Below are 26,009 nucleotides of genomic sequence, written 5' to 3' on the forward strand. Positions count from 1 at the left end.
GGGTTTGTGGGTGTGTTTGCAGGCACGACCAGGCATGGCTTTACCCAGTCACTTGGGGAGGTGTTGCCATCGCAGAGCCGTCTCTCCCCACGCTGAACCAGGGGCTGTGCATGGCCGCAGTTGGCACGGCTTAACCGATGCTGCGGCACTGCTGCCGTTATTAACAGCTCCCTAATTACGCTGGTGTAAGCTGGGATGCTCTGGTGCCTCTCCTCCGGCTCGCCAAAACCTTGGTCTGCATGGCAACAGAGGAACCCACCTCCAGGGCGGGTGGAAGGGCGACAGCAACAGGGATGGGCCCAAAATGGGGCTTGGTTGTCCTTTGCAGTGGCAGGGGTGGGTCTGCTCCCGGGCGTGGGGTGCTGATGGACGCCACACTGAAGAGAACCCCATGGCCCCCAGAGCCGGGCGCTTTCCCCGGGACACGGTGCCACCGGAGAGCTGGCCCCTGGGGAGGGCAGGCCCTGCTGCCACCCCCGTAAGGTCCCAAAGCACCAAACCACGTCACTTGTCATGCCCACGTTATTTTGGAAAGGTACAGGGAGCAAAGTCCCTTCCCCACCTACAGCAAAGCGATTGCAAAAAGAGCATCATTCGCGTGTGCTGTCCGCCCACCAGCCCCAGCCCCGGGCGGCAAGGAATGACTCCGCTCCCGGCACGACCGGCGTGGCTCCGGAGGTAGAGCCACGCTCCCCAGCTCTGCAAGGCTCGGTCCGATCCAGCCTCGCCACGTCCCTGCTGTGAGTCAGGACCATGTCACGGGGCCGGCGGCAGCGTCGGGGCTGTGCGAAGCCGGCTGACGAGCATCCCCCTGCCCGGGGGAGCAGCTGGGGGACGCAGCCGTGACTCACGTTGTACCATGTTCTCCCGTCAGCGCAGGAAAGCACAAGCTCGTCACCTCCCAAAGGCCATTTACTAACGAGGAGCATTAGTAAATGACCCCGTGGGGTGGTCTCAGAGCACCTTCTGGGGCGTGAGGAACCAAGCTGCAGCTGAGGGGCCCAAGCCCACCAGTTGACCCTGTAGCCAGAGGGGATAGTGACTGGTACGTGCGCAATTTCCCCACCATCCCATACCCCGAGGCTTTCAGCAGCCACAACCCCACAGGCACCAATAAGTGACCAGTGCAGGTACCCCCTAACGGGGTCTACACCCCAGAAGTGCTTTTTGGTTTGCGTAGAGGACAGGGAAGGCACCGGCTGGCTGCGTGTCCAGCATCACCCTGCCCCTTCCCGCTAACGTCCAAGCCCCCCCCCGGCTTAAGGGGCACGCATAAAGAGGACCTGGAAAGCACCCTTACACCACCAGCCCCTCCACAGGTGGTGTTTTATTGTTGTTTTTCCTCCCCCCCCCCAAAAAAAAATTCTGCTTTTACAATCAGCAGGCTGCAGGGTCAGCCTCCAAATTGCATCCCCCAAACGGCAAGAACTGAAGCAAAGCAGAAAGGACACTTCAAGCTTGCAGTTACTAGGTCCTAGCGTTAACAAACAGCTAAAATCTTCAAGTCTTCAGGGATTCAGGGAAGATTAAGTATCTCATGTAAGGACAAAACATGACAGACTGCCTTTGTAATAGTTCTCTCTTTGGAGAATCTCCTCTGATTTTGTGACGGATTAAGCTAATCGGTTTGAAAGCTGCTGACCCGCAGCACAGCTAAACCACCGCATCAGCCTTCCCAGGAGAGCAGATCTCCAGGCAAGGAGCAGTACCGTGAAGGCTGGCTGTACCCACACAGACAGAGGGGATGCCCCCCAAAATCACCATCTATTCCCCCAAGAGCTGAGGAGAGATGATACCTTGTCACCAGGCAGGACTCGCGTCACATTACGGTAACTGTGTCATTACAGGAACAATCTGACATGGTTATTTATACAAGCATTTGATCCAGTTACGGGGCAATCTTTCCTCTGCAATGGTAAATGAAAGACCTGAAATCCCATTCCATTTCCGGAGTGTAACCAAAAGGGGAAAACAAAACAAAACAACAAACTAAAAGAAAGTGGGAAACACCATGTTTAAAGTAATTAAGCTCGGTCTGACGGTAACAAAGTGAGGATTCACACAAGCTCTCCATTCGGCAGACATGTGGAAGCAGAGGGGCAGTAAGGCAGCAACACCACTGAACCTGGCAGGACACATGTCCAGAGCCTGGCATGTCACTGCTACCACATTTTCTTCCACTTCCACAGCAGCACGCTGCAGTACTGCGTGGAGGCACCCGTATTAGCCTGAAACCGGTTCCGGCACCAGACAGCCCGTGTTCACCAAGCTGCGCACACAGACTTTGTTTTTTCTTACTGAGAAGTCAAGTGAGCTACCCCAAAGAGAAACCTCCCACTTTGGTATTACCGGGATTGTGCTTGCTCATCTCGCTGCTGAACAACATCCTGACTGTCCCTTCGGGATTTTGTGACAATCGCTTAAAGGCCTTTGTGCTCTGATACTCATCCTTGTTAGAGGCTTCGACTTTGTCGATTGTAAGTGAGCGAAACAACACATTGATATGTCAAACTGTTTTTCAGTTAAAGAAAATCACTATTTCATTTACCAGGTAGTTTCATTACAGTAAGGCTCTTTATATAATTTAGATATTTATTTTAATAAAAAGAAATAAATACTTCTCTTTTCACATTAGGTAACTCCCTGGAGACAGAAAATAAAACAAAACAAAACAACAAACCAAGCCCAACTACTGGGGCTTCACTACGGATTTGTTACAAATCAAAAGATGGTTAAATGCTTTCTTTCTGTGGTCATCACAAATCCAGCTTTAGGCATCAAGTAGATCATAGATATTCCAGAAACAGAAGAAAACTCTTTGAGGAAACAGTAGCTAAGCACATTGTCCTTGGGAAGGTAAGTTCAGCTAACACAACTGTTAGCACCACCACAGATGAGGCTCCCATTTGTCTGTAACGTGGCCACGTGTGCTGCGAGGTACGAGCATCAATCTCCCCATCAGGGGGAGGGAAAAAAAACCAAAAAACCCCAAACGTAACCGCTACTTCATAGCTTAAAGAAGAAAATTTGTGTTCCTGATGCCTTTTCAAATAAGGTATTAGAAAAGTAAATAAAATAAGAGTCAGTCACCCCAAGGTGATCACAGTGTTACTTTGATAGTGCATGTCTCACAGTAGCTGCTGATGGATTATTTCCCACACCATCCTCCTGCGGAAGTCAGGCATGTGTTTCTGAAAAGAAAAGAAAAATCCATTAAATACAAAGTCATGGCAGAAAGAGGCAGAAAATACGCATAAACACCCAGTTCATTCTTTGATATGAAGTTCCTTCTAAGAACTGTCAACACTTGCCATTTGGGTACAACACGGGTTTCACCCACACAGCTCCCAAGGGGGTGACATGACAACCCAAACCCAGATTTACCTGACTACACAACAGCTTACAAGCACTATTATTAAAGACCACTGCTTGGAAAATAACCAGTGTCTTAACCGGTCAAAGGGCGAAACCCACTTCTCCAAAAGATACAAAGGCCAGGTGTCACAAACCCACCGGCTGCAGTGTCTTGCCCAAGAGGAATCTCACCGATTCCACCAGGAAGCAGACACCAGGCATAAGGATGAAGAACAGCTCTGCCCTGCTGAGGCCGCTTTGAAGGTCCAACCCAGCAAGCATGCACCAAAACAGGAGAGAGGTACTAAGCCTCAGCCCCTGCCCCAGACACAATTCACGGCTGCTGTGTAACTTCGCTCGTGCTTGTATCTGTGTGGAAAAAGTCTGGAGCTGTTTATAACCTTCACTCACCTCTGTAAAGGTTATCGGTTTGTCTCTGGAGATAAAATCTGCGAATTTGCACATAAAAACCCCGCAGTCGCTTCCATTCGATTGCTGAGGGATTTCCTAATGAATGCAAAGAAGAGGGAGAATTTTCCTCTATCTCAAAAGTAATTTGGAATCAGCTCCCACAACCCACACCACCAATACGCTAACCAGACACTCATGAACCTACTTGCATAATCCATTTACCGCTCCCGAACACAAGGAACAGACCCAAACAACTGCACACCATCCCTCCCCTCTGCTGCCCCTGCTTGGATGTTACCATCCAAATTCTCGGCAGGCTGATAAGGGACAGCAGCCTTCCTCCCTGCGAGGCGTCTTCAGGTTCGCACAGTGTCGTGCTTCTTACATCGAGTCTTTAGATACTGTTTTTTACTATTAACTTGCTGAGAAGCATCAGCTCAACCCTTTGCTTTGTCACACACCAGGATCTGTGCTCCAAACAAGAAGCCCACATTCTCCGACAATAGTTAAACAGATTTTTAAATTTGATTTGTGAAATTGGGGCAAAGTCAGACTCACCTTAATGTGGCAGACTAATTAAAAAAAAAAAAAAGAGAAAGTATTCAGCAAGCAAGGAGAGATGCTGCTTAAAGATTTCATCCCACCGTGATTTCCTGGTCCACTTGCAGTCTGATGTGGTACCATAAGAACACGAGATGCTTATGGCCGCCCTCTAAGGGCTTGGACTTATTAGAAAGCGTTAAGACCTTCACGACGAGGAGTTATAGTTCACATTTCAAATACAAGCAGTGCTCACGTACATGTGACTCCATGCTGTAAAGAGTCCACTCTGAAGAAGTCAGCTCCAAGTTTCTTTTTGCCCGGCTTTCTTCTTGCAGGTATTGGCTGTTTAAAACAAAACAAAAATCACTCTTCATCTCCATAATTAAGGCCAACAGAAAACAAGCTGCTGAAGGATCACAGCAAGATGATGGCAGGACAGTAAAATGTCAGAGGATCCTCACAGCAGCTGATTTAAGGCACTTGGAGGAAACATCCAAATCTTAAATTTATAAACACAGTGAGAGGCTGCGAGCTAATGGTCAGGAACGAGACCAACAATTCCAACAGAGACTTCCACAAAAGCACAAGCTCATTGCTTAGCAGAGGTCATAAAACCCCAAATCACATGTTATCAGAGGAGGAACAGAAGAGCCAAGCAAGGAACCACAATGCCATAATTCCGCCGAGTGCCTTCATCCCACATACTGGGTGCACCTCCGGAAGAACAAATTCAAAAGCTTCTAGGCTAATGCCTCTGCCTGATGAAGTTCCCAGGCCACCAGCTGCTGCAACAATACTCTCGAGGAAAAAATTGTTCAGTGCAGACCTGTTCTTATACCCTTTCCCAGGCATCTGCTGTTAACTGTTCAGGAGAGCACTGGACTAAAAACTTTGGGGCTGAAGACCAATACCTGCTCTTGGTCTACAAAGCTACTGGATTAAGGGTTTTCACTGCTTTCGCATCAGTGGCAAAGACACCCAAGGACGCTGGCTTGCACAACATGAAAAGCCACGTATGCCATGCCAGCTGATACATCTGGAAAAGCTTGCTACAAGACATCTGTCTTGAATGAGAATGTCAGAAATACAAATAACAGACAGAAAGGACATGAGGGTAGCCTGATGGGGTAGGCTGGAGGGAAATACAGCGGCTTTGTTTAAAATACTGGACAGAATAGAAGAGGCATAGACAAACTGAGCAAGTTACATAGCTCACTACAGTAGAAAGGACCAACATTACAAGTCGGGGGGGAAAAAGGTCAAAATACAAGAAAAGGATGAAAGAGCTAAGCAATAAAGTGTAAAAGTATATGTGTAGCTGATCACAAATAGCAGTGTATATACCCTAGGACACCAACATTACTGGGCTGCAATCTGAAATTCCTTAAAGAAGAGGGAGTTAAAAAGCTCTTGGAAGACTGTAATCCTTTTACAGTCAGGTTGGTATTTTGAAACACTTCCCCGAAATTCTTCCCTCTCGTCAATAGCCCAGTTTTATTGGTTACTAACAAAGTCAGTACACGTGTGCCACGGGGCTATCATGTATTTGACAGTGACACTTTGTCTGTGTGTATAGCAGGAAGGGGGCAGAATCCAGGCATCCAAGACCCTGGGGGGAGGGGGTGATGTGAGACTAGATAAATAGTCAGTGCCGCACAACTCGCAGCAAGTGAATCAAAGATTTCTGTTTCCTTATTTACAAGAAATGTGAAAACTTGCAGTCGTGTTACTGGGACAAAATTCAAAAACCTTCTCATAATTCACAATATAAAAGCAGTGACTGAGCAGTTACTTACAACAAAGTTTTACAGATCTTGTCCTGTTTTTGTCCCATTGAGTCAAAGTATTTGATAGTCTTCTTTCGGACATCTATGACCTGTTATTAAAAGGTGATTGTTAGGCAAAGCACAACCTTGTGCTGCACACACACAACAAAACCTAAATGACTTTTCTTGCTATTTTTTTTCTTCCCCATCCAATTCTAAAAAAAAACCAGTTTGACTCACCACTAGTGTCCAGTGCACTCTCAAATGAATGGGCACCAAGATGAGGTCCTGCTTGAAGAGATCCACATCTTTGGTCCATCTTGTTACTGCTCTGTAGCCCCCAGAAATTAGTTTGGGATAAAAGAAAGTACTAAAAGCATGGACTGCTGGATATCCTTCCTTCTTATTTCTTTCCATCAGAAGATTCATGTAGAAATTAATGACCTGTACCATAAAGAGTAAATTTGCAATGTAAAATAAGACACTAGCTTACCAAACAAAAAACCCAGCAACGCATCTCTGCTGGCCACCCTCAAGTACGCAGCTGAGAGAACTCAGCCTCAACTGTCAGCTTCTGTTCTGAGAATTTTGCACTTCATTACTTTTGCAGTTTGGTAAGAACACTTGCCACCCACACCAATAACCTAGACTAACTCCTGGAAGCTGCATAATACAAGAAGAAAAGGAACTTCCAGAAACACAAGAACCTTAAGTACCTAAAATAAGAACGGTACAGGTATTTCTAGGCTCTGCAGTGGAGGTCATGGAATAGCTTTGAAAAGACTTCTGTACACAGCAAAGGGGTATTTTTAAACAAATGTTGAACTAAAATTATCATTGTGCTGCAGCTAGTTTTACCTCATCATTTAGCCAGCAAAGGTTCCTCAGTGTGTGGATGTCCTCACGAGTGACCTTTAGTTTGAAGGCACTGCTCATGATCTCATCGGGCTCACCGCTGTCAAATGCGGCAATGACCTCTCTCTCCATGGCCTGAAATGAACAATTAAATGGGGAAGGACTTGTGAAACAGAGCATTGAGCACACTAACCTGTGGGCAGCTTTCAACTGAAACAAGGCCTGTAAATCAAGCTCAGGTGACCAAGCAACTGGCTTTGCCAGTTTTTTGCTAAGTTAGCAGTAGCACTTTTCTGTTTGTCTGTCTGTTTCCGCATTCTAACTTTGCACTTTAGAGCACAGGTTTGCTTCAATTTGTTTTCACACAGGAAACTGATATAACACACGTGGACTGGCAAACACACTAAAGCAGACGAAAAATGAACAGAAGTACAGCAAACACCTTTCCCATGTGATGCTGCAGCCCTCGCAATACTGAAGTTTACACCAACCACAGAAGGCATTCTCCATACCAAGGCAGCTAAGTCAGGAGCCTGAAAGAATTTGAAGGCGGGGGACTTCAAAGGGAACTGAAGTAACAGAAAAGGGGGAAACTGAGGCAAGTACACTGGAGTCAGGCAATTAAGAGTCCAGGTCGTGCATGCAATTGGTTATAATTTGGATGCTTCCGTCTAAGTCTGCTTAAGGAATGCAAATAGGCCACTAGGTCAGTTAGTATAAAATAATCTGATCTGCAATAGCATCTCCTTCTTCGTTGAGTCCAGGCTAGCACAGTATGAAAAATCACCTGGTTTTCCTTGTACTGAGCATCACTCTACAGACTTTGTAAACTCTTTGTTTGCTAGCCCCTTCCAAGTCAATCCTCAACGGGAAAAAAAAGGAGGTGCTTAATTAGACCAGCACAACTGCAACTCCAAAGAACAAAAGCCAAATTTCATACAAGTAGGGCAACTCACACTCCCTGCTGAACAGCATAACTGAGTTAACTCCTGTGACCGCTGTTACATGCAGTGGAACCACGCCCCAGTGCGCACACAGGACTCTGTGAGATCCTGAGGATATACACAAGATGCTCTGGTCCCCTGCACGCAATGCAACACTGTGTATCAGCAAAAGCTTTTTTTTTTTTTAGGTTCTATCACCATGGTAGGACAGGCTAAGAGGCAGAACCAAGGCAACTGTATGAATCAGGTTAGCACTGCTCTAGGAGACTGTTATTAAGCCTGGACGAATTTTTGTCCTGGTTGCAGAAGGCCCACAAACCCTTAGGTTAGTACAACTGCAGGAGTGTTTAGCACAATAAATCCCTAAAACCAGCTCTACTGCTGACCCTTGGAGTGTGAAGTCACAGCTGCAGACACTTGGTAACAGGTTAAATGCAAGTTCTTATCTCCAAAAGCCTGAAGAACCACCTATAATAAATGGGGTTCCTTACAGCTGTTTCACAGCCTTCTGTTTTGTCTAGCAGACTGTCAGCTACGATACCTCTGTGAGTGGAGCAAAGTGTTCTACTGCTTTTTCTGAGCTTGGGAATTTCTCTTCTTCCGCACCAAAGGCAGGTGATTTTCTCGACAGAACAGGTGGCAGATGTAACTGGGATAACACCCCTTCTGAGATTTCAGCTCCATATTGTTTCTGTTGGACAAAAGGACATTAAGCTAGCAAACAAGCACAGAATTGTTTGCTACAGGATAGTGCAGAAAATCTTGCTCATGTATAAAACTGGAAGGGTTTTTGTACACACATCCAACCAGCAAACTCCTAAGTTACTTTTTATTGATGACTGCATTCTAACTGTGCCCCCATGTAGTGCTGCACTCAAAACTAAATGGAGGCAAGAGAGGCAGAAAGTTAGTTGGGCTTGGACTAGCACTAAGAACCCCAGCAAAGCCTCCATATGTAGGTATCAAATTGAGATTGAGATTAATATGTCTGATTTCTATGAGTAAAATTTTATTTTTTATCTAAGTCCTGATCAGAGATGAAAGTCAAAGAGATGTACTTCCTATCTCATAAAATAAGAGAAGACTAAAGATACTGCAGTCCAGCTTTGCAGGTCAAGTAAGTCCATGCACTAAAGAAATTGAAGCTATTCCCAACACATTAAAAAGGAAGAATAAAAGTCATATAGTGTAGTGTCCAGAAGCAAAATTAATGGCAGTGGGAAACGCTTTGTGATAGCACTACTCATCAAATAACTCTCCTGCTTTCCCTAGAAAAACAACCAAGACAAATGTATATATTGTTGAGTAAGTAATGTAAGTGAAGAGTGCAGAATTTTCTGATCACAAACAGCTATATTTTCCTAAAAAGTGAACTAATGAATAACACAAGCTTACCCCTGAAATGGCTTGGAACATTGGTCTTCCCTGTTCATGAGAGTTTCCTGTTGCTGTGCAGTATCTGCGAGGAGAGGGAGAGAGAAAGAGAGAGACAAATGAGCTGTGTGTCCACACTGTCCCATGTAATTCTCCAGAATTCACCTTCTGGATAAGAAATGCTTTCAAGGCTGATTCTGACTAAAGCCTCAGTTGCACACATGAACACATGACAACATCGTCTCAGCTTCCAGCACCATTCTTTTGTAGCAGCAAGAATGGGACAGAGCGAAAGCTAGGAGCTTTGCAAACCTTCTTCCATCTACCTGTGCAAGACTCCTTTCGTTCCTCTTTATCAGTTTCACTGTTTGGAAAACCGGGAAGCAACCGGCACTTCCTCTGTCAAGTGCTTTGTGATCTACTGGTGATGAGCACTGCATGCTAGGTGTTACACTGCACAGTATAACAGGAACATCTGCAACTATACTTGCATCCAAATATAGTTAGCTGACGCAAACTAAGACCAGCACGTTGATTTAAGAATGGGACAGCTACAGGATATTTACTTGCCTTCTATAGGCTAGTCAAGAGAGTGACTATCCCCATTTGGAGAGGATTATCATTAAAACCACGCAGACTCTGAAGAGCAAACGAATACACAGACATTAAAGTTGTCCATATATGTGTCCCTTCTTCAAAAACAAGAATTTGCATTGTCACCAAAGATCCCCTTTTTCAGGAGGGAGACCTACAACAGACTCTCGTGGTATCCTACACTTCTTCTGCTTTAAAGGCTTTCAGTCCAGCATGGCTTGTGATACCTACTCTTACCATGTCAAATTACTTCAGTTAGAAGCTAAATCTGCAAAAAAAAGGGCAAGAAAATGTTCCTTCTACTTGAAGACATCACACTCTGTCAGTTATTTTGTTTCCTTCTCTCCCCTCAAACTTCGGGGAAACGGTGACAACTTAAGCACAGGAAGAGCGATGCGCAGCTAAATATAGCGCTGGTGTTTAAAGCGGGGAGAAGAATAGGGACGGAATGAGCTAAAGAGCAGGACCGCCACAACTGCCTCTCTCTCTGCTCTCATCTACGTTTTCTCCTCTCTCCTTTAAGGGCAGGTCACTGCAGAAAGACGCGTGCATCAGACTGCCATACAAAATCTCTCCCTGTAGCTGCACTTACTGCAACCAAAACCCCGTTTCCCTCAACAACGCAAACCCATCTGAACTCACAGTCCTGCCAGCTCAGACAGCCATGACAAATGAGTCCACTGGCCTCTCCAACAGGCAGACAACCCAACTGCCTGCTTCATTTTCGCCCTCATATTCAAACTGAAGGCATCCTCTAAGTCACAAAAACTGCCTCAGTCCCACCAGGCTTTACAAGCTCTCTAATCCTTATGCTTAGAATCCTAGTTTCAAAGTGAAAGAAATGAAATGTCAGCTCATGAGAAGGCAGAAGGAGACTCATAAGCAAAAACTAATTCGGCAAACCCATGGACAACTTGGTACGGCCACCACTCTCCCCCTCACTGGCTTTCGCCTCCCAGCAAAGCAGACAGACAACACCACACCCGCACAACCCCGCGTGTCACAGAGCACGGCTCTAGCATGGGAGCTGTAGCTGAGATGCAACCGGCTTGTGAGCAATTCCAGAGCCACAAGCTAGCTACTCCTCTTTGACAGTACTGAGATGATCAATATGATTTGTCTTCTTCTGGACACTACCGGAGGCTGAGACACACGCACAGAGCCAAAACAAACAAGAACCATGTTTAAAAGAGACTCTACCTGATCACATCAGTTCTCTGAGACGGCTGTGGGCTGCAAACATCTGCACATTTGATACCTGCACAGAAAAGCAGTACCATGAAAACAAGAAGTCAACTTTGAATTACCACCAGATGTACAGAGTTCTTGGTTTCTGAGGGATAAATACAAAAAAAAACCTTTAGTGACAACTGTATGTTTAGGAAGTTCAAACTCTGGCGAACAGCTGGAACTTTGAATATCATGTGCGGGTGTATGAGAGCTGAAGCAGGGCATTTAGGAAGTTTTAAATCCTAGATTGCATACTGAACTAAAGAAGTGATGTTTGCAAAACCAGATGGTCCTCCAGGCTCAGAAGAATACCTTGTCATTTTCCATGACAAGACAAGCTTTCCCCCAAATTCTAGCAGCCGCTCAGAAATAGTTAGAAAACCCCTATGACTGCGTAATAGTCACACATATGTAAAAAGAAGTATTGATGAAAAATTACATAATGAACAGAGGAAAAAAAGATTGGGATAATACGAAACATATACCCATGAACACATGGTGTTATAACACACTGCTGCTACAAAAGAAAATAGCTCATCAGCAAAACAATTTAACTAGCCCACTCTGCAGAAGAAAACTCAGGGCACCTTCCGTAGTTACGGGTCTTCAGCTCGCGAGAGATGATCTACTGAAGCAGTTAACTTGAGATAAACAGTGATAGCGTGCAATTAGCTTACTTGGTTTCAAAGCTGTGCTATCATAGAAATAGTTCTGTATAGCATTAAAGGGGGATGAAAGAGTAACACATAACCACAACTGAGTTAAGTAACGGGCATCTTGGGGTGTGCAGTAATGTCTCACCCTTCTCTAGTACAAACAGCCAGATATGATGACGTCCTCCCATATAGTGCAGTTACATCTGCAGTTACAAGCATCACTGCTACAGTAACGTCTCTGAAGTACGACTTTAAACAGACTTTTTCACCTGAACAAAAACCTTACAAAGCCATTTTAGCCAATAACTAGCTATGGTGGGGCTGGGGGGGGTGTGGGGGGTGTGTTCCCCCCTCTTTCCCACCCCACCCCCCTTTCTTTCCAGAGACAGCTCATTTCATTCTAAGCGCTGACATAAGCTATACTAGCATAAACATGCTGGCTGATTCAGATTTCCTTACAAACAGACACAGATTAATGATACACTAGCACTGACAAATTGTTTTAGCATAATCTGTACTTTCCAGACTTAAGAAAATGCCCCGTGCTGATCTCAAGTCTACCTACGAAGTCGAACAGATATGAATCACGGGGATACTCACTGGTCCTTGGTATTGTACGTGGATAAACATCTCTTCCATATTTCTGTTCTTCCAGGTGACCCTCAGTCATCGCTGGTGCCTTGGAGTAGGCTTGAACACTTTGGTGCAGCAAAAAATAACAGAGAAGAACCACAGTTTTTATATGTATGACATTTGTTATCAGTGCATACCAATTCACTAGAAAGGACACAATTTATTCGTACACAGCCATCTACATTAGAGTTGGACGCCACGGTTAAAGTGATAGGAACGTATAAAGTAAAATCAGGTTGTTTAATCCCTTCACAGAAACATCCTGTCTCCTGCACAGATTTCATGACAAAACGCAAAGGGCATTTACATGCAGAGGCAGCTTACATTCCGAAGTTTGGCTACTTTCACCTCGGGCTTACTGAAGATACAGGAGTCAAATTTTCTGTCTCTTCAGAATTTCAAAAGAGATGAATCAATCATGAAATTTGATTCCTTTACCTTTTCCCTGGCAAATTAGTAGCTTTTTCAGTTTTTCTTTCAAAAGAAAAAATATTCTTTGCACATCCTACAGATACCTGGATTAACCTGAGCAGGCCATTTTATTTTATGGGACAAGACAGCATTCATTACAACCATCCTTGACCAATTCTTTTCAATCCACTTATTAAATATTATGCTGACACTGAGAATGCAATGTACACAACATACATACTTCTGGGATGTTTTACTTCAGACCTGCTCTACTCTGACCTCGGGGACTACATGCCCATCAGCAGTCGGAGTGCATTAGACACATTCCACAGGGACTCCCTCTGGTTTAGGTTCATCTGAAAGGAATCTGTTTCACATGCTCAAGGTCTGCCCGGAGACATGAGCCAAACCACAATAATCAACGACTGGGAGATCAGATGCCAAAAGCAGAGTCTTCGCCCACCCTAAACTGCTATTGACAGTGCACCTAAAATTACACAAGATACTGTTTTCCGTACCATTTTCATGCACCAGAATGTTTAAACATGATATGCTGTTCTGCAGTCACGTGTTTACATGTTTTCTAGCTGTGAACCACCGAGCGGAGATGGGAATTTTTCTAAGCCTTGGTAACTACCCATGTTTCACAGCATTTAACGGAAACTGCAAGAAAGTATGACATTTTCTACTATCTTAATGGGTGGAAAGGCACACTGGAACTTCAGCACCATCTTGGCATTGCTATTTTACAAGAATTAGGCCCCTTTTGCACAGCTTTGAAGTGTAATTATTCAACTAAGATAACGGCTTCTATTATTTTTGTGTTTTTTTACTTGCGGCATTAACTTCGTGCAATCCCTTGACACAGTTATCAGGTATCGAATATACTCATCACTGGTAACATACGAATCAGAATTACACACAAGTTCCCCTCTGCAGGTTGCTTTAGGAACTGGAATTCTGCACGTGAGTAGGATTTTGTGAACTTAGTGCAAAGAGAAAACTTCCTATAATTTGTGTGAGAACGACTCGGGGAGGTGGAAAGGAACAGATAAAATTCTGGCATTCCCTGTGTTTACCTTTAAGTTTCACATTCTCAGATAAAAGAAGATTCCTGACCAAGGAAAAACCCATCAATTGCAAACAAGAGGAAGATAAATTCTTTTTAATGGTGCTACAGAATACCTGGTGTTGTGGATTTTTCTACTAGAAGTTACACTGCCAGCACTAGAACTAGACACTACCTTTCTTAACACAGAGACAAGATTCTCAGAAAGAGAAACACATCCTATCAACAAAGGAATCATCACCCTTAGAATTACATTCAGAGAATACTCATGCTTCATTGCAGGGAGCTGAAGGGGGGGTGTCGGTCTTTTAAAAATTAGTTTGCCCCAACACCTGCCCTGGGACACTGTCCAGAACCCTGAGAGCAGGAAAGATGAATTCCCCTCCACTTCCATGTACAAGAGCTACAAAGTTACCACCAAAAAGTGAATAGCTATTTTTCCTATAGTTACTTGAGAAGGCTTGTCGGCTGTGGATTAGGGCGGCTTCTAAAGTATTTTTCCTTCATCAGCTTCAAGAGCTGTCTGTATTTCTCCTTTTCTCCTCGCTGAACATCCTAGCAGAACGGAAGGAAAAAAACAAGCAGATTAGAACCACTGCACACGAAGCCCATGTCTGTAATCTGAATATAGTGCGGACTGCTCAGGCTGTTCCCAAAATATTGGCACATTATTGAAGTTTACTTCAGCAGGAATTCCCACACCTTCATTTTGTGTTAGCCCTGCTCTAGGAACTTGGGTCCCACTATAAATCTCAGAATTCCTTCTGCAACTGTTTCCTCAAACAGGGGCCTCTTCTCTTCAGCTGTGGTCTGCACCTCTTGCATAATAATTCAGGCTAATATGCATTTCTGTCAATATACATAATGACCGAGTGCTACGAGTCCCCACAGTATCTCAGTTATACCCCACAGCTTGCCACGACCTGCTTCTCCAGTACTTCAGTGGAAGTTCTTCTCCCTTGTAAGCTAGGTTTATCAGGAATTTTCCAATAGTTGCTTCAGATATTGGACAGGGAAAGACCTCTCAGATAGTCCTGTAAGGAACTTAGTGGTTTTTTGCCTACATTATCCTTTTAAAGTGGCTATGTAAAGATCACAGTTGAGCTCGGTTAAGGACAAACTAGCGAAACATCTCCGCAACAAATACACGCTTAGCGACAAGGCAGTATTGCTCCACTTACAAGTGAAACTGGCTGGAGGGTCCTCCCTCAGTACAGCATTTCCATGAAAATGGTTTAAAATTCAGTCTTTTGGCAACAAAGCACTGCTCTGTTCCAAGACTTGGTGCATGTAAAGGCAAACAAATGCTATCTGCTGATTTTGCAGATGCACTCCTTCAACTTCATTAACTACACCCACGGTGCTGTTACAAACTGCCACTTCAGTGTTTACACACAGCTTTGTTATAACTGCTAAGTTGTCTCATTTCAAAAGACACCTTTCTCACTGAACGTACCTCTTCAGCAGTACAGAGAAGTTTCCCCATTCTGTTGACTTCTGAAGTAAAGGATTCTGGCACAGTGCACTCCTTAATGGGCGGCCTCAGTGTTAAGAAGCTGTCTGGAGCAGGTCTGATGCACTGTTTGACATTCCTGCTTGTGCTAAAAACATCAACAGCAAAAGAAATAGTATCAAGAGAACATTCAGCTATGCATCTCCTGATTCAAGCTCCACCACCAACTATTTTGTAAAGCATGTACACAGAAGATGATGGAGATAGACACGAGGTGTTTACGACTTTCAGAGGAAGACCTGCTGTCTTCACCTGGCTAATGGGAAAGTACAGAGAAGTAAAAGTGAAAATCAGAAGAACTGCCTTGTATACGCACTGTTATTTGGTCCACATGTCACAACTGCACTCAGAGACACGTGTTACGTCCATGGCAGTCCAAGCCCTGAGTCCACACAGAAGACTAAAGAACCATGCAGGTGCATTGCTCATACCATCCAACCCTCAGCTCTACTAAAAGCCAGCGCACTGGCACCAAAGTGTAGCTGCTGCTTTCCTTACAGAATCATTCTGCCAGAGACCTCTGGAGATCATCTGGTCCAAACGCCTGCTCAAGAAGGGTCACCCACAGCAGGCTGCTCAGGACCATGCCCGCTTGGGTTTTCAAACATCTCCAAGGACAGAGACTCCACAACCTCTCTAGTCAACCTGTGCCAGTATCTCACCACTCTCAGAGTAAAAAAGTGTTTCCTGATGTTCAGATGGAATTCTCTGGTTTTCGATTTGCGCCCATTGCCTCTTGTTCTGTCAGTGGGCACCACTGACAAGGGCCTGGCTCCCTCCTCTTCATTCCCTCCCTTCAGATGTTTATACACATTGAAGAGACACCTTTGAGCCCTCTCTTCTCCAGTCTGAACAGTCCCAGCTCTCTCAGCCTCTCCTTGTGTGCTAGATGCTTCCCTCCCTTAACTGCCTTTGCAGCTCTTTGCTGGACTTGCTCCGGTAAGTCCAAGTCTTCCGTGTGCGAGGGAGCCCAGTGCTGGACACAGCACTCCAGAGGTGGCCTGAGTGGAAATGAAGGATGACCTCCCTCCACCCGCTGACAAAACCATTCCTAACACAGCCCAGGATGCTGTTGGCCTTTGCCATGAGGACGTGCCACTGGTTCATGGTCAGCTAGTTGTCCACCAGGACCTCCTTCTCTGCAGAGCTGCTTTCTAGCTGGTCAGCCTCCAGCAGGTACTGCTGCATGGAGCTGTCCCTCCCCACATGCAGGGCTTTGCATTTCCACTTGTTGAACTTCATGAACTCTCTGCTGAGTTCTCCAGCCTGCCCAGGTCCCTCTGGACGGCAGCACACCCATCAGGTGCATCAGCCACTCCTCCCAGCTCTGTACCACCTCTGAACTTGCTGAAGGCGCACTCTGTCCCATCGTCCAGGTCATTAATGAGGACGTTAAATAGTGCTGGCCTCAGTACCGACCCCTGGGATACTTCGGGACTGGACTTCTTTGTAACTTTGTCACCACAGCACCTCCAAGCTGCGGTACGTGCAGGACTGTCAATCCTATTTTGAGACTGGAAGGCGAACAGTAGCACCAAATCGCATCACGACCCGTTCCTGTCTTCCAGCTATTTCTGACTCTGAGGCGAGTGTACAAACAGCGCCTCAGCATCCCCCAAACTATACTTCACAACAATCAAATCAGGAACTGTTTCATGCCAAACATCATGGAGGTTTTTTGGAGGGAAAGTTGTAGGGTTTTGTGGTTTTGGTGTTTTAAAACCACAACTTATTTTTTCCTGTCAAATCAACTATTTAGGACTTTTTCACAGGCACTCCTGGCCTCAGCCTCTTCTCAAGTTCAACACCTTCTTCTACCACAGACCTTTAATATTTATCTAATCTCCTGTGTCTGTGAAGTACCTGGATTTAAAGAAAAAGTTGGATTTAAAGTTGGTTGAAGGAAAAAAAAAAAAAGCGGCTGGAGACCTCCCTTTGTATAGCAGCCTGGAGAAATTCCAGAATACCTTGTAAAAATATTATTATATGGACACAGATAAATATATTCAGCAACACAGAAGAAGTTCCAAGAATGAAAGACAGCAAACCTTTCAGAGACAAAGTCAAAGTAAACAGAAGGATATTTACCTCAGACATGGAATTGTCTTGTGAGAAAGGGATAGTGTTTCCTTAGCCAAGCAACTATTGGTTTCACAAGGCATTTTATCTACGAGACAAGAGCATAAGCCATCAGCAACTATAAAAGGAAACTGAAGAGTTTTATGAGTTTACTGTAAAGAGCTTCACCAAACATAAATTATTTTCATTTACTCTCTCACATCATAATATTATTTGTGTTATGTTACTTTAGGATATTTTCAGATTTTTGTACTGGCAACTACAGAAAGCTGCGCACACAAAGTATTGCCAGCCTAAAGCTGAAATAAAAAAGGGTTATCAGGATCTACTACCTAAAATTAGCATTTAAAACAATTTACTTCTGGCAAGCTAAGAGTGGACGTATGAGAACTGAAGGACTGCATCCAAGGCAGCTCTTGTACTGAGATGACAAGATAAATGCCTGGCCCTAGTCCAGCAGCAACGCAAGGATGCAGGGAAGAAACAGAGCTCATACTCAAGTATTTCTAGACGTTACCTAGATATTGTGCCTTCAATAATCTGTACATAAGCCTAGGGGTAGAGTTGCACAGTACACAAGGTAGGGTTAAAAAGAAATGAGTTAATAACTCGATGTCAGCCTTACCAATTTTTATCATTTCTATATCTAGCGCAGAAGCTGCTGGTCTTTTAGATGAACGGACAGAAGTGGTACATGGAGTCTTAAATAAAAACAAAAGAAATACCAACGTGAGTATAACCTGAATGTCAACCAAGCAATCAAAATTCCTGAAATTTAGTCAGCTCTATTATGACTTGGGGACCATGATTTGCTGGTTCAGGTTGTAGCAGAATGCAAACCTTTGCAGGATCTCTGACACATACACTTTAGTTTTTTAAATGCAGGCTCTCACACGTGCAGTGATTAAAACAATACAAGCTTATCGCTGAGTTCTCCTCAGTCAGCCCCGAACCATTCCAACATGTGATAGCTTAGCCCTTGAAAAATATATTTTGTACAAACAAGAGTTACTTTCTCAGGAACAAATAATTACAGCGTAACATTTTCTTATTCCTCCTATTCTACGGGGCAATAAGAAAAATACGACCACACCTCTGAACCAAACTAGGGAGTCAAGCAGTTCATGACTCATTTCTACAGAGCCAAAGTCCTACAGGAATCTTCTTCTGGACTGGAGGATAACAAACCTAGCAGAAAGAGGTTTATCCAGAGGAATTTTGCAGTTTTTCTTGTACTGTAATGTATTTTGACTACAATTTTGAGAAAGAGAGTAACAGTTTGCAAACATACTAAAACTATAAACTTGAGCAATTGTAAAGCATCTGGAAGACAACAAACATTCAGCTCTTTCCTCAGCCACAAGTGCTAGAGCAGAGTACGTGAACCTGAGTAAGGCAAACCCAGCACAAGAGCTGCCTGCTGTAAATGGAGAAGAACCACCTCCTGCTGTACAGGCTCAGAGCAGGCCCAACTTCCAGATGCATGAGGGAGAGCCGCCTCCTCTTTCACCTTGCAGAGATTCCACCCAATTTCAAAATCCTTGCTAACCTCTTTTGCAGACTTTCTGATTGGAGCGGCATTGCTGACTGCAGCCTTCTGGCATTCACTTCTTGCCTTGGCTGGCAATGTCACTGCAGCAGAAACTTCTTCAACTTTCTCTTTACACTCAGGGATGGCGCAATCTACAAAATCTAAAAAACAAAGACAGATCATATAAGAATATGATTTTAAACGGGATTAGGACTTCTATTTGCATTAAAGCCCATCACCTTAATCCCACCTAAAGCAGTGTGACTCATTTCAAGTTACACACCCTTCTGCCAAATGCTCCTCACCCCCTCCACACGTGCACGTACTCTTGCAGTTTATTATGTGTCACTCGTGTCCAGTTGAGAGCAGCCGCTCGTTGAGGTCTAGAAACCAAAGCTACCCAAGCCTGTTCTTTCCAGCACTAAAGCAGCAGAGACATGCAAGCCCTCAGACGCTACTTCCAAACACCAACAAGCCAGGGCTGTCTACTAAGGGGCTGTGTTAGATTAAATCATATTAGACAACAGCATTTGTTTGAAGATAAGACAATGACATTTTAGCAGACAAGGGCATAGATGGTACCACATTCTTAGAAGCAGATCTGGCCTGCTGACTGAGACGTGGCAATTGCTCCTACCAAGAGTTGGTCACGCTGCTAAAAGGAGGAGGGATAGGGGAACAAGATATCATTTTGACGTATTTTTCAATTGTTTTACGCTCTTAAGCCTGAAAAGCACACTAAGAGTTCAGCAGCCCCTACCATTAAATAAGGGGTAGCATTGTTTGCCAAGCACTAACTAGGAAGCTCCACGTCTCCCCATAGAACTTGTGCTAGGAAACATCATACAGGCTAAAGAGCAGCACTTCTCCGTCTTCACCAGTAAAGACAGAGGAGAGGAAATGTCCATCTCAAATCACGACCAATGCAGCTGGCATCCAGAAGCATCGACATGGCTGCAGGCAGCTGCGTCGTTTTACCCTTAAACACTTTGTGGAGGGGGTATCAGAAAAAGCCTCACCGAAGAAATCACTTCTCTGCCCCGCTGTTCTCTCCTATGCCCGCTGCATCTCCACCCTTCTTTACTCATCCTTCCTCTATCTTTTCAAAATGCACATGCCAAAATTTTCAGATTCAGACTAAAGTGACCCTTCTGTTTTCAATTCAGCTTCCCCCCACCCCCAACCCACTAGCTCGCAGAAATACCATTTTTCTCTGCCTGACATTAAAGTTACCTTCCTTCACATCCCAGATTCTAAGTGATTTCCCATAAGACATATGGGTATTTTGAGCTGACTGAGGTACACTGCAAATACAGACAGCAGGGAGCACACAAGCTTTGATTTAAAATACTCTTTCTGCCAACGTGCACGGGCTTACCGCCAGAGAGACCTGGGCTCTCTCCTGCTGGCAGTAAAAGCACTGTGTCCTGCCTCAGCCAACACTGATAACACCTTAGGTAGGGCCAGGCGCTACCATACACCCTCAGGCCACCAGCTACACAGATGGCCACCAGGGAAGAACGGCTTCAAATGCCACAGTTTCAGCAATAATGCCGAAGTACAAAAGCCAGAGTTTCCTAAGGTACACGAAACCCAAGAAAAATCAGGCACGTCAAATACTTCTGTAATGTGCAATACCTTTTTTTTGCTTTTTTGCTGGAGTCTGGTCAGGATCTTCCACAGGTGGCGAAACGCTGAGGAAAGAACACACAGACAGTGTTTTGCAATCACCCTTAAGCTTCCAGCAGGCTGACTTCCCTTCACAGGGCCCAAACGTCCAAAGTGAGTTTTCATACGCCAAAGGTCTCCCCCTCCACGCGCCCCTGGGATCATCCCAGACCCCCCCCGCCACTTGCCACTGCTGAGCATCTCTCATCAACCCCCCCACCTCTCCCAGCCAACGCACCGCTCACAGAGAGCTAATTATCCCACTAAAGCATATTAGAACTCTTTTCCTAATTCTGTTAACGCTTCCCAGTGTTCTCCGCGCCCTCCTATCACCAAAAAAACTGTTTAAGTTAATATGTATTAAGTTTGCCTCTTTCCTCAAGGAAAGAAGCATACCAGAAATTACTAAGTGCGTAAGTCACTACACCGAGTTGCAAAGAAAACTCTAAGCAGGACAGCAAATAAAAGGTGAGAAAGCAGCTCTTGCCTACACCCACTTACATAACTTACTGTTAAATGAGTGCTCGTGAACTAGCTCTTGAAATAATTCTTAGCTGCACCCTTGCTTATGTGGCGTAAGTCCAAGTTTTATACCAGTTGACACCGATGATAAAATCTAGTAAAAATTTTTACTTTGGGAGCAAAGCGCAAAGGTTGTTCCTAGCAGTTTCCAGTTTTTTTCCTATTTGCCTCCAAAAACGCCATGACAGGCAGCAAGGATTTTTTGAAGAGTTCTTTGGTCTTCCTTACACAAAATAATTTATGTGAAACTGTTATGCTCCTGAACCCTGCTGGTATCATCGCTTCTGGACTATCTTCTGTCTGTATCAGGAGCACAAAAAGTAACCGAGATCCTTAATGGCACCTTTCCTACAATATAAAGAATATTTGCTACTACTGTGCTATTAAAGTCAGGCAGAAAATATTGCAGGGTGGCTGTCAAATGCAAATCTATTCCTACAAAAATGCATTCTTACTCAGTTTTACTGTCCGAAATATCAAACATGCTACGGAAGGAAAAATCCGTGTATCCTCCTGCTCAGTTTTTAGCACGAGCTAACTCGTTCTGAGCTGCTCTTCAGTGAAAACTTCCCAGCATCAGTCTTCTGCAGGGATAAAGCACAACCCAGCCTCCTCCAGGCTACATTCCGAGATAAGCACAGTTTAAATACCTGACTGCGGTTACAATAGCTGGTTTTGAACAGAAGTGACTCTTCCTCCAGCTTTCGCAGAGCACACAACACCCACGAGAGCACCTTTTGTCCTTTTTTACTTTACCAACCACTTGGAGGTTTAGAGTTCATCTGATCTCAAGAAAAGATGAATTCTCTCTTCGTAATTCAGAAACAAATCGGGAAATCTTTGACATTCTGAAGTAGGCACGCCCAGGCAACGCACGTGGGCAAAAGGCAAGGAAAATCTGTGCTCAGCTGCCTCTGTCTCTGATGGGAATGCGCAGCCCCGGGAAAGGGCTGGACTGTGTCGCTGCAACTGGGGTTTCGCCAAGGGCTTGGGAGAAACAGGTAAGCGCAGAGGGTGGGGAGCAGTATTTGAAACACGCTGAACAAACGGGCCAGAAAATAAAATCCACGTAAAGATGCGCTCGTGTCCTTCTCCACGCTCTGGAGAAGACAGCATCTATTTATGCCCAGCATTTTACGTGCCTCCTTAGCAACGACAGGCAAAAATTAAGGTACTGGGAAAACTCAGTACTCTGCACACCCCCATCTACGCTCAGGCTCTCTTCTTTTCAAAACTTCCTCCCCCACCAGCATCGAGGATGGTTCATTAATAATTTTTTATTTAAATTTGTGAAAAATTCAAATTTTCACAGGCTACCCCCCCCCCAAAAATCACTCGCTGCGCTTCAGTGGTGTGGCACCAAGGGCAGCTAACGCTTATCTACTCTCCCCACCAGTCTCCCTGCCCATGCCCAGAATTTTTCATCTTTCTACCGTGGGAAAAATTTAAGTTGAAGAAATAACAACCACCCTGCGGTTTGGATTTCCTGGATGAGACTCGCGCGGTGGAGCTGGGGACATCTTTTGCCACCGTACAGCGTACCTCAGAGCGCACTGCTGGAAAACTTCATTTCAGCAGGACAGCTTCTGAAACCACCTAACACAGTTTCACTTGAATTCCATCCCAACTGCCTCGCCTGCCATTCCCAGCGACCTCTTGGCAAAAACCGGGTCTCCTGGTCAGACCGTGAGGCGACAGCCTGCAGCGCCTACAAAGGCGTGCGTTCTTCAGTTTGGGGTCGTGCTCTGCGCCGAACAACTACTTGTGCAACAAGGGGCTCTTTCCAGAAGATGTCCGCCTTCCCCGCTCACTCCAGAACGCGAGGCTCCAAGCAGAGCCTCCCGGAGCAACAGTTTCTCCCAGAGAGAGCAACCGCGCTTCCAAAACCCAGCACCTAACCCACAGGTTCCCTCTCTTCAGGGAGGCGGGGAGGCGGCTTGGCCACCGGTCACCGGGAGCTCTGGGGCAGCGGAGTGGCATCCCCCTTCCTTCCACTCCACCTGCAAACCACGGCCCCCCCGACTGCCCGCCACCCACCCGGTACACCCTGCATGTACACACGTGTCTGCCCACACCGCTCCCTGCGGCACCCCCCGCCCCCCTCCTCCCCTCCAGACCCCCGCTACGTGGGTGCAAAGCAGAGGAGGGGGCGGGTTTGCCGACGGGGGTGGAGCGGGAGCCCACAGCCGCCTCGGCGGCATCAAGCCTGGACACCGGTGACCGCGGGCAGGGGGCGGAGGGGCCGAGCCCCAGCCCTGGGGCGGGCAGCCGGAGCGAGGGGATCCCTGCACCGCGCCCGCCCTCGCCTCAGGCCGAGGAGAGGCGGCCGGGCGGGCTCCCGCTCCCGCCAAGCAGGCCCCGGGAGGGGTCCCGCGGGCCCTCCCACCCCGGCCGGCCGCGGAGGCCGGCAGCGGGGCGAGGCGAGGCCGCGGGGCGGCCGTGAGGCGGCTCGCTGACCTGGGGGGCGGCCTCTTGCGCGGCGGCGGGGCCGGGGCCGGCGCGGGGCGGCGGGCGGCGGCGAGGAGGGCGCCGAGGGCCCCCAGCAGCCATTGGTACATAGGCCCCGGCCGCCCGCGGCGGAAGTGCGCCCATCCCGCGCGACGCCCGCGCCGCGGGGCCGCCTTCCCATTGGCACCCGCCGCCGCCCTCGGCCTGGGGACCGCCCACCGCCCCGGGAACCGCCCCTCGGCTCGGGGACCGCCCACCTCCCCTCTAGGGCCCGCCCACCGCTCCGGGGCCCGCCCCTCGGTTCGGGGACCGCCCACCTCCCCTCTAGGGCCCGCCCACCGCTCCGGGGCCCGCCCCTCGGCTCGGGGACCGCCCACCTCCCCTCTAGGGCCCGCCCACCGCTCCGGGGCCCGCCCCTCGGTTCGGGGACCGCCCGGGACCCGCCCACCGCTCCGGGGCCCGCCCCGCGGGGAGGGAGCGGGGTAGAGGTAGGGCGCGCGCCCATGCGCGTTGCCGCCCGTCCGTTGCCCGCATTCGGTTGCGCGGAGCGGCCGTTAACGGCCCGCCCCGCTCCGCGTTCTCCCCGCCGGGCCGCCCCTGGCCCGCCCCTGGCCCGCCCCCGGCCCGCCCCCGGCCCGCCCCCGGCCCCGCAGCCCTCTTGTGTCCGGGCCAGGAGCTGTTTCCCTTCAGAAAGCCCGGAGCCGGGCTGCGGGGTGGGCGGCGGGCGCGGGGAGCCCTCCCCGGTCCGCTCTCCCCCGGGGCAAGCCCCCTCGACCCGCACGGGCCGGGGGAGCCTTTCCGCGTCCCGAGAAACCCAGGCGGGGGAGACAGAGCGGCGGCGCCGGCCCCTGCCGCTGCCCGCCCACCTCCCTGCTGCTCCTCTGCCCTCGAGAGGGGAGCGGACGCCGATCCCGGCCTTACCCGGAGCTGCCCTGCGAGGGCGCCGGGCGCTTGGCGCCCGCTGGCGGAGCCGCAGGCAGCGAGCTGCCGAACGGAGCCATGACCGCGGGCGGACTGAGCGGCCCGGCCGGCCCGGCGTTCTATCGTACTGACTGCAGCTGTGACGTAGCGTTCTCGAACGGACCCGGTTTGGCGGGTTCCGAGGGGGTTCGGCCGGCATTCGGGGCCGCTGGTACCCGTAAGCGCGAAAGTTCCACTAACGAGAGTGCCTGTAATTGAACTAGGGTAGATCCTGGATGTTGTGAGAAGGCAGGAAAGCGCTAAGAGGCTCTTAATTAACACCACTTAGAGAAACGTGACTGGCTGTTGGGGGGGGTAGGAAGGCTCTCAGAGAGAGAGACTCCTAAATAATGTTATTGGGCCTCGGGAGGGCAGGTGCACCAAGCCACAGGGGCAGGGAGGCACCGAGAGGGCACAAGGACCAGAGCAAAGCAACCTGGAAGGACACGGTACACGCGATCTTAGAGCTGAGTTTGCGCAGAAACAAAGGCCAACCGGTGGACACTGTGATGAAGAGTACAAGCCTTCATCTTAAGACCCCCAAAGGCCACCCGAGGATGCTAACAGGCATGTGTGAAAGACATTAATATATGCTAAGTAGTTCTTGGAAAAGCCATGAATATGATAAGCATTTCTCAGAAATATAATGAATATGTATATAGTGATTGTATTTAACCTGACATGGCAGGGTGTTTGGCGCGCATGTTTGGAGGAGAGATCCCCCATGTGCTGGGCACAGTAATAAAGAATACCTGCTTAATAGTCATAGCATCATTAAGGTTGGAAAAGACCTCTAAGATCATCAAGTCCAACCATCAACCCAACACCACCATGCCTGCTAAACCATGTCCCGAAGTGCCATATCTACACATTTTTTGAACACCTCCAGGGATGGGGACTCCACCGCTGCCCTGGGCAGCCTGTTCCAATGCCTGACCACTCTTCAGTAAAGAAATTTTTCCTAATATCCCATCTCAACCTCCCCTGATGCAACTTGAGGCCATTATAGAATCATAAAGTAAAGCCACTCTGCTTCTTCCGTGGACACAAAGTTCTTAGCTGCACAATCTTACAAAAAAAAATCACATGAAAATAAACTATATATAGTCTTCCAACTACTGAGTCTTCAATTCTGGCTTTTCAGGGCATCACCGCCCCTCGCCCTGCCCTGCTCCTCGGAGGCCTTTCCAAGGCGGCGGCTGCCAACCCTGGTCAGCCGTGACCTGGGCGGGAGGCGGCAGGGCGGTTTTGGGGTGCTTCTGGCCCCGCTAGCTTTGCACGCCTGCGGGGAGTTGGGGTGGTGGTGGTGGCTGGTTTAATTAAAGCGACCTTCCTCGTTACGTTAGGAGCTTAATTACTGCTCTGCGTACGCGCTTCAGGGCTTCGGGCGAGGAAGGTGGCCGAGCCTCGGGCGCTGCAGGGATGGGTGGGCAGTGGAAGCGGCATGG

The 26,009-nt window shown here is 47.5% G+C and overlaps 1 protein-coding gene across 1 annotated transcript; it reads right to left on the minus strand.

Moving 5' to 3' along the window:
• Positions 1–2,184: 2,184 nt before the first annotated feature.
• Positions 2,185–24,721, minus strand: SENP2 (SUMO specific peptidase 2). The gene is given in 18 exon segments (XM_075417848.1): positions 2,185–3,191; positions 3,766–3,861; positions 4,566–4,650; positions 6,105–6,184; positions 6,315–6,518; positions 6,933–7,064; positions 8,415–8,564; positions 9,269–9,332; positions 11,042–11,099; positions 12,328–12,425; positions 14,292–14,395; positions 15,297–15,441; positions 17,442–17,520; positions 18,058–18,133; positions 18,982–19,124; positions 20,602–20,657; positions 23,611–23,740; positions 23,743–24,721. Coding segments are annotated over 18 exon segments (2,784 nt in total). The 3' UTR covers positions 2,185–3,086.
• Positions 24,722–26,009: the final 1,288 nt, after the last annotated feature.

Source organism: Opisthocomus hoazin, chromosome 4, assembly GCF_030867145.1.
Source record: "Opisthocomus hoazin isolate bOpiHoa1 chromosome 4, bOpiHoa1.hap1, whole genome shotgun sequence".
NCBI lineage: Eukaryota > Metazoa > Chordata > Aves > Opisthocomiformes > Opisthocomidae > Opisthocomus > Opisthocomus hoazin.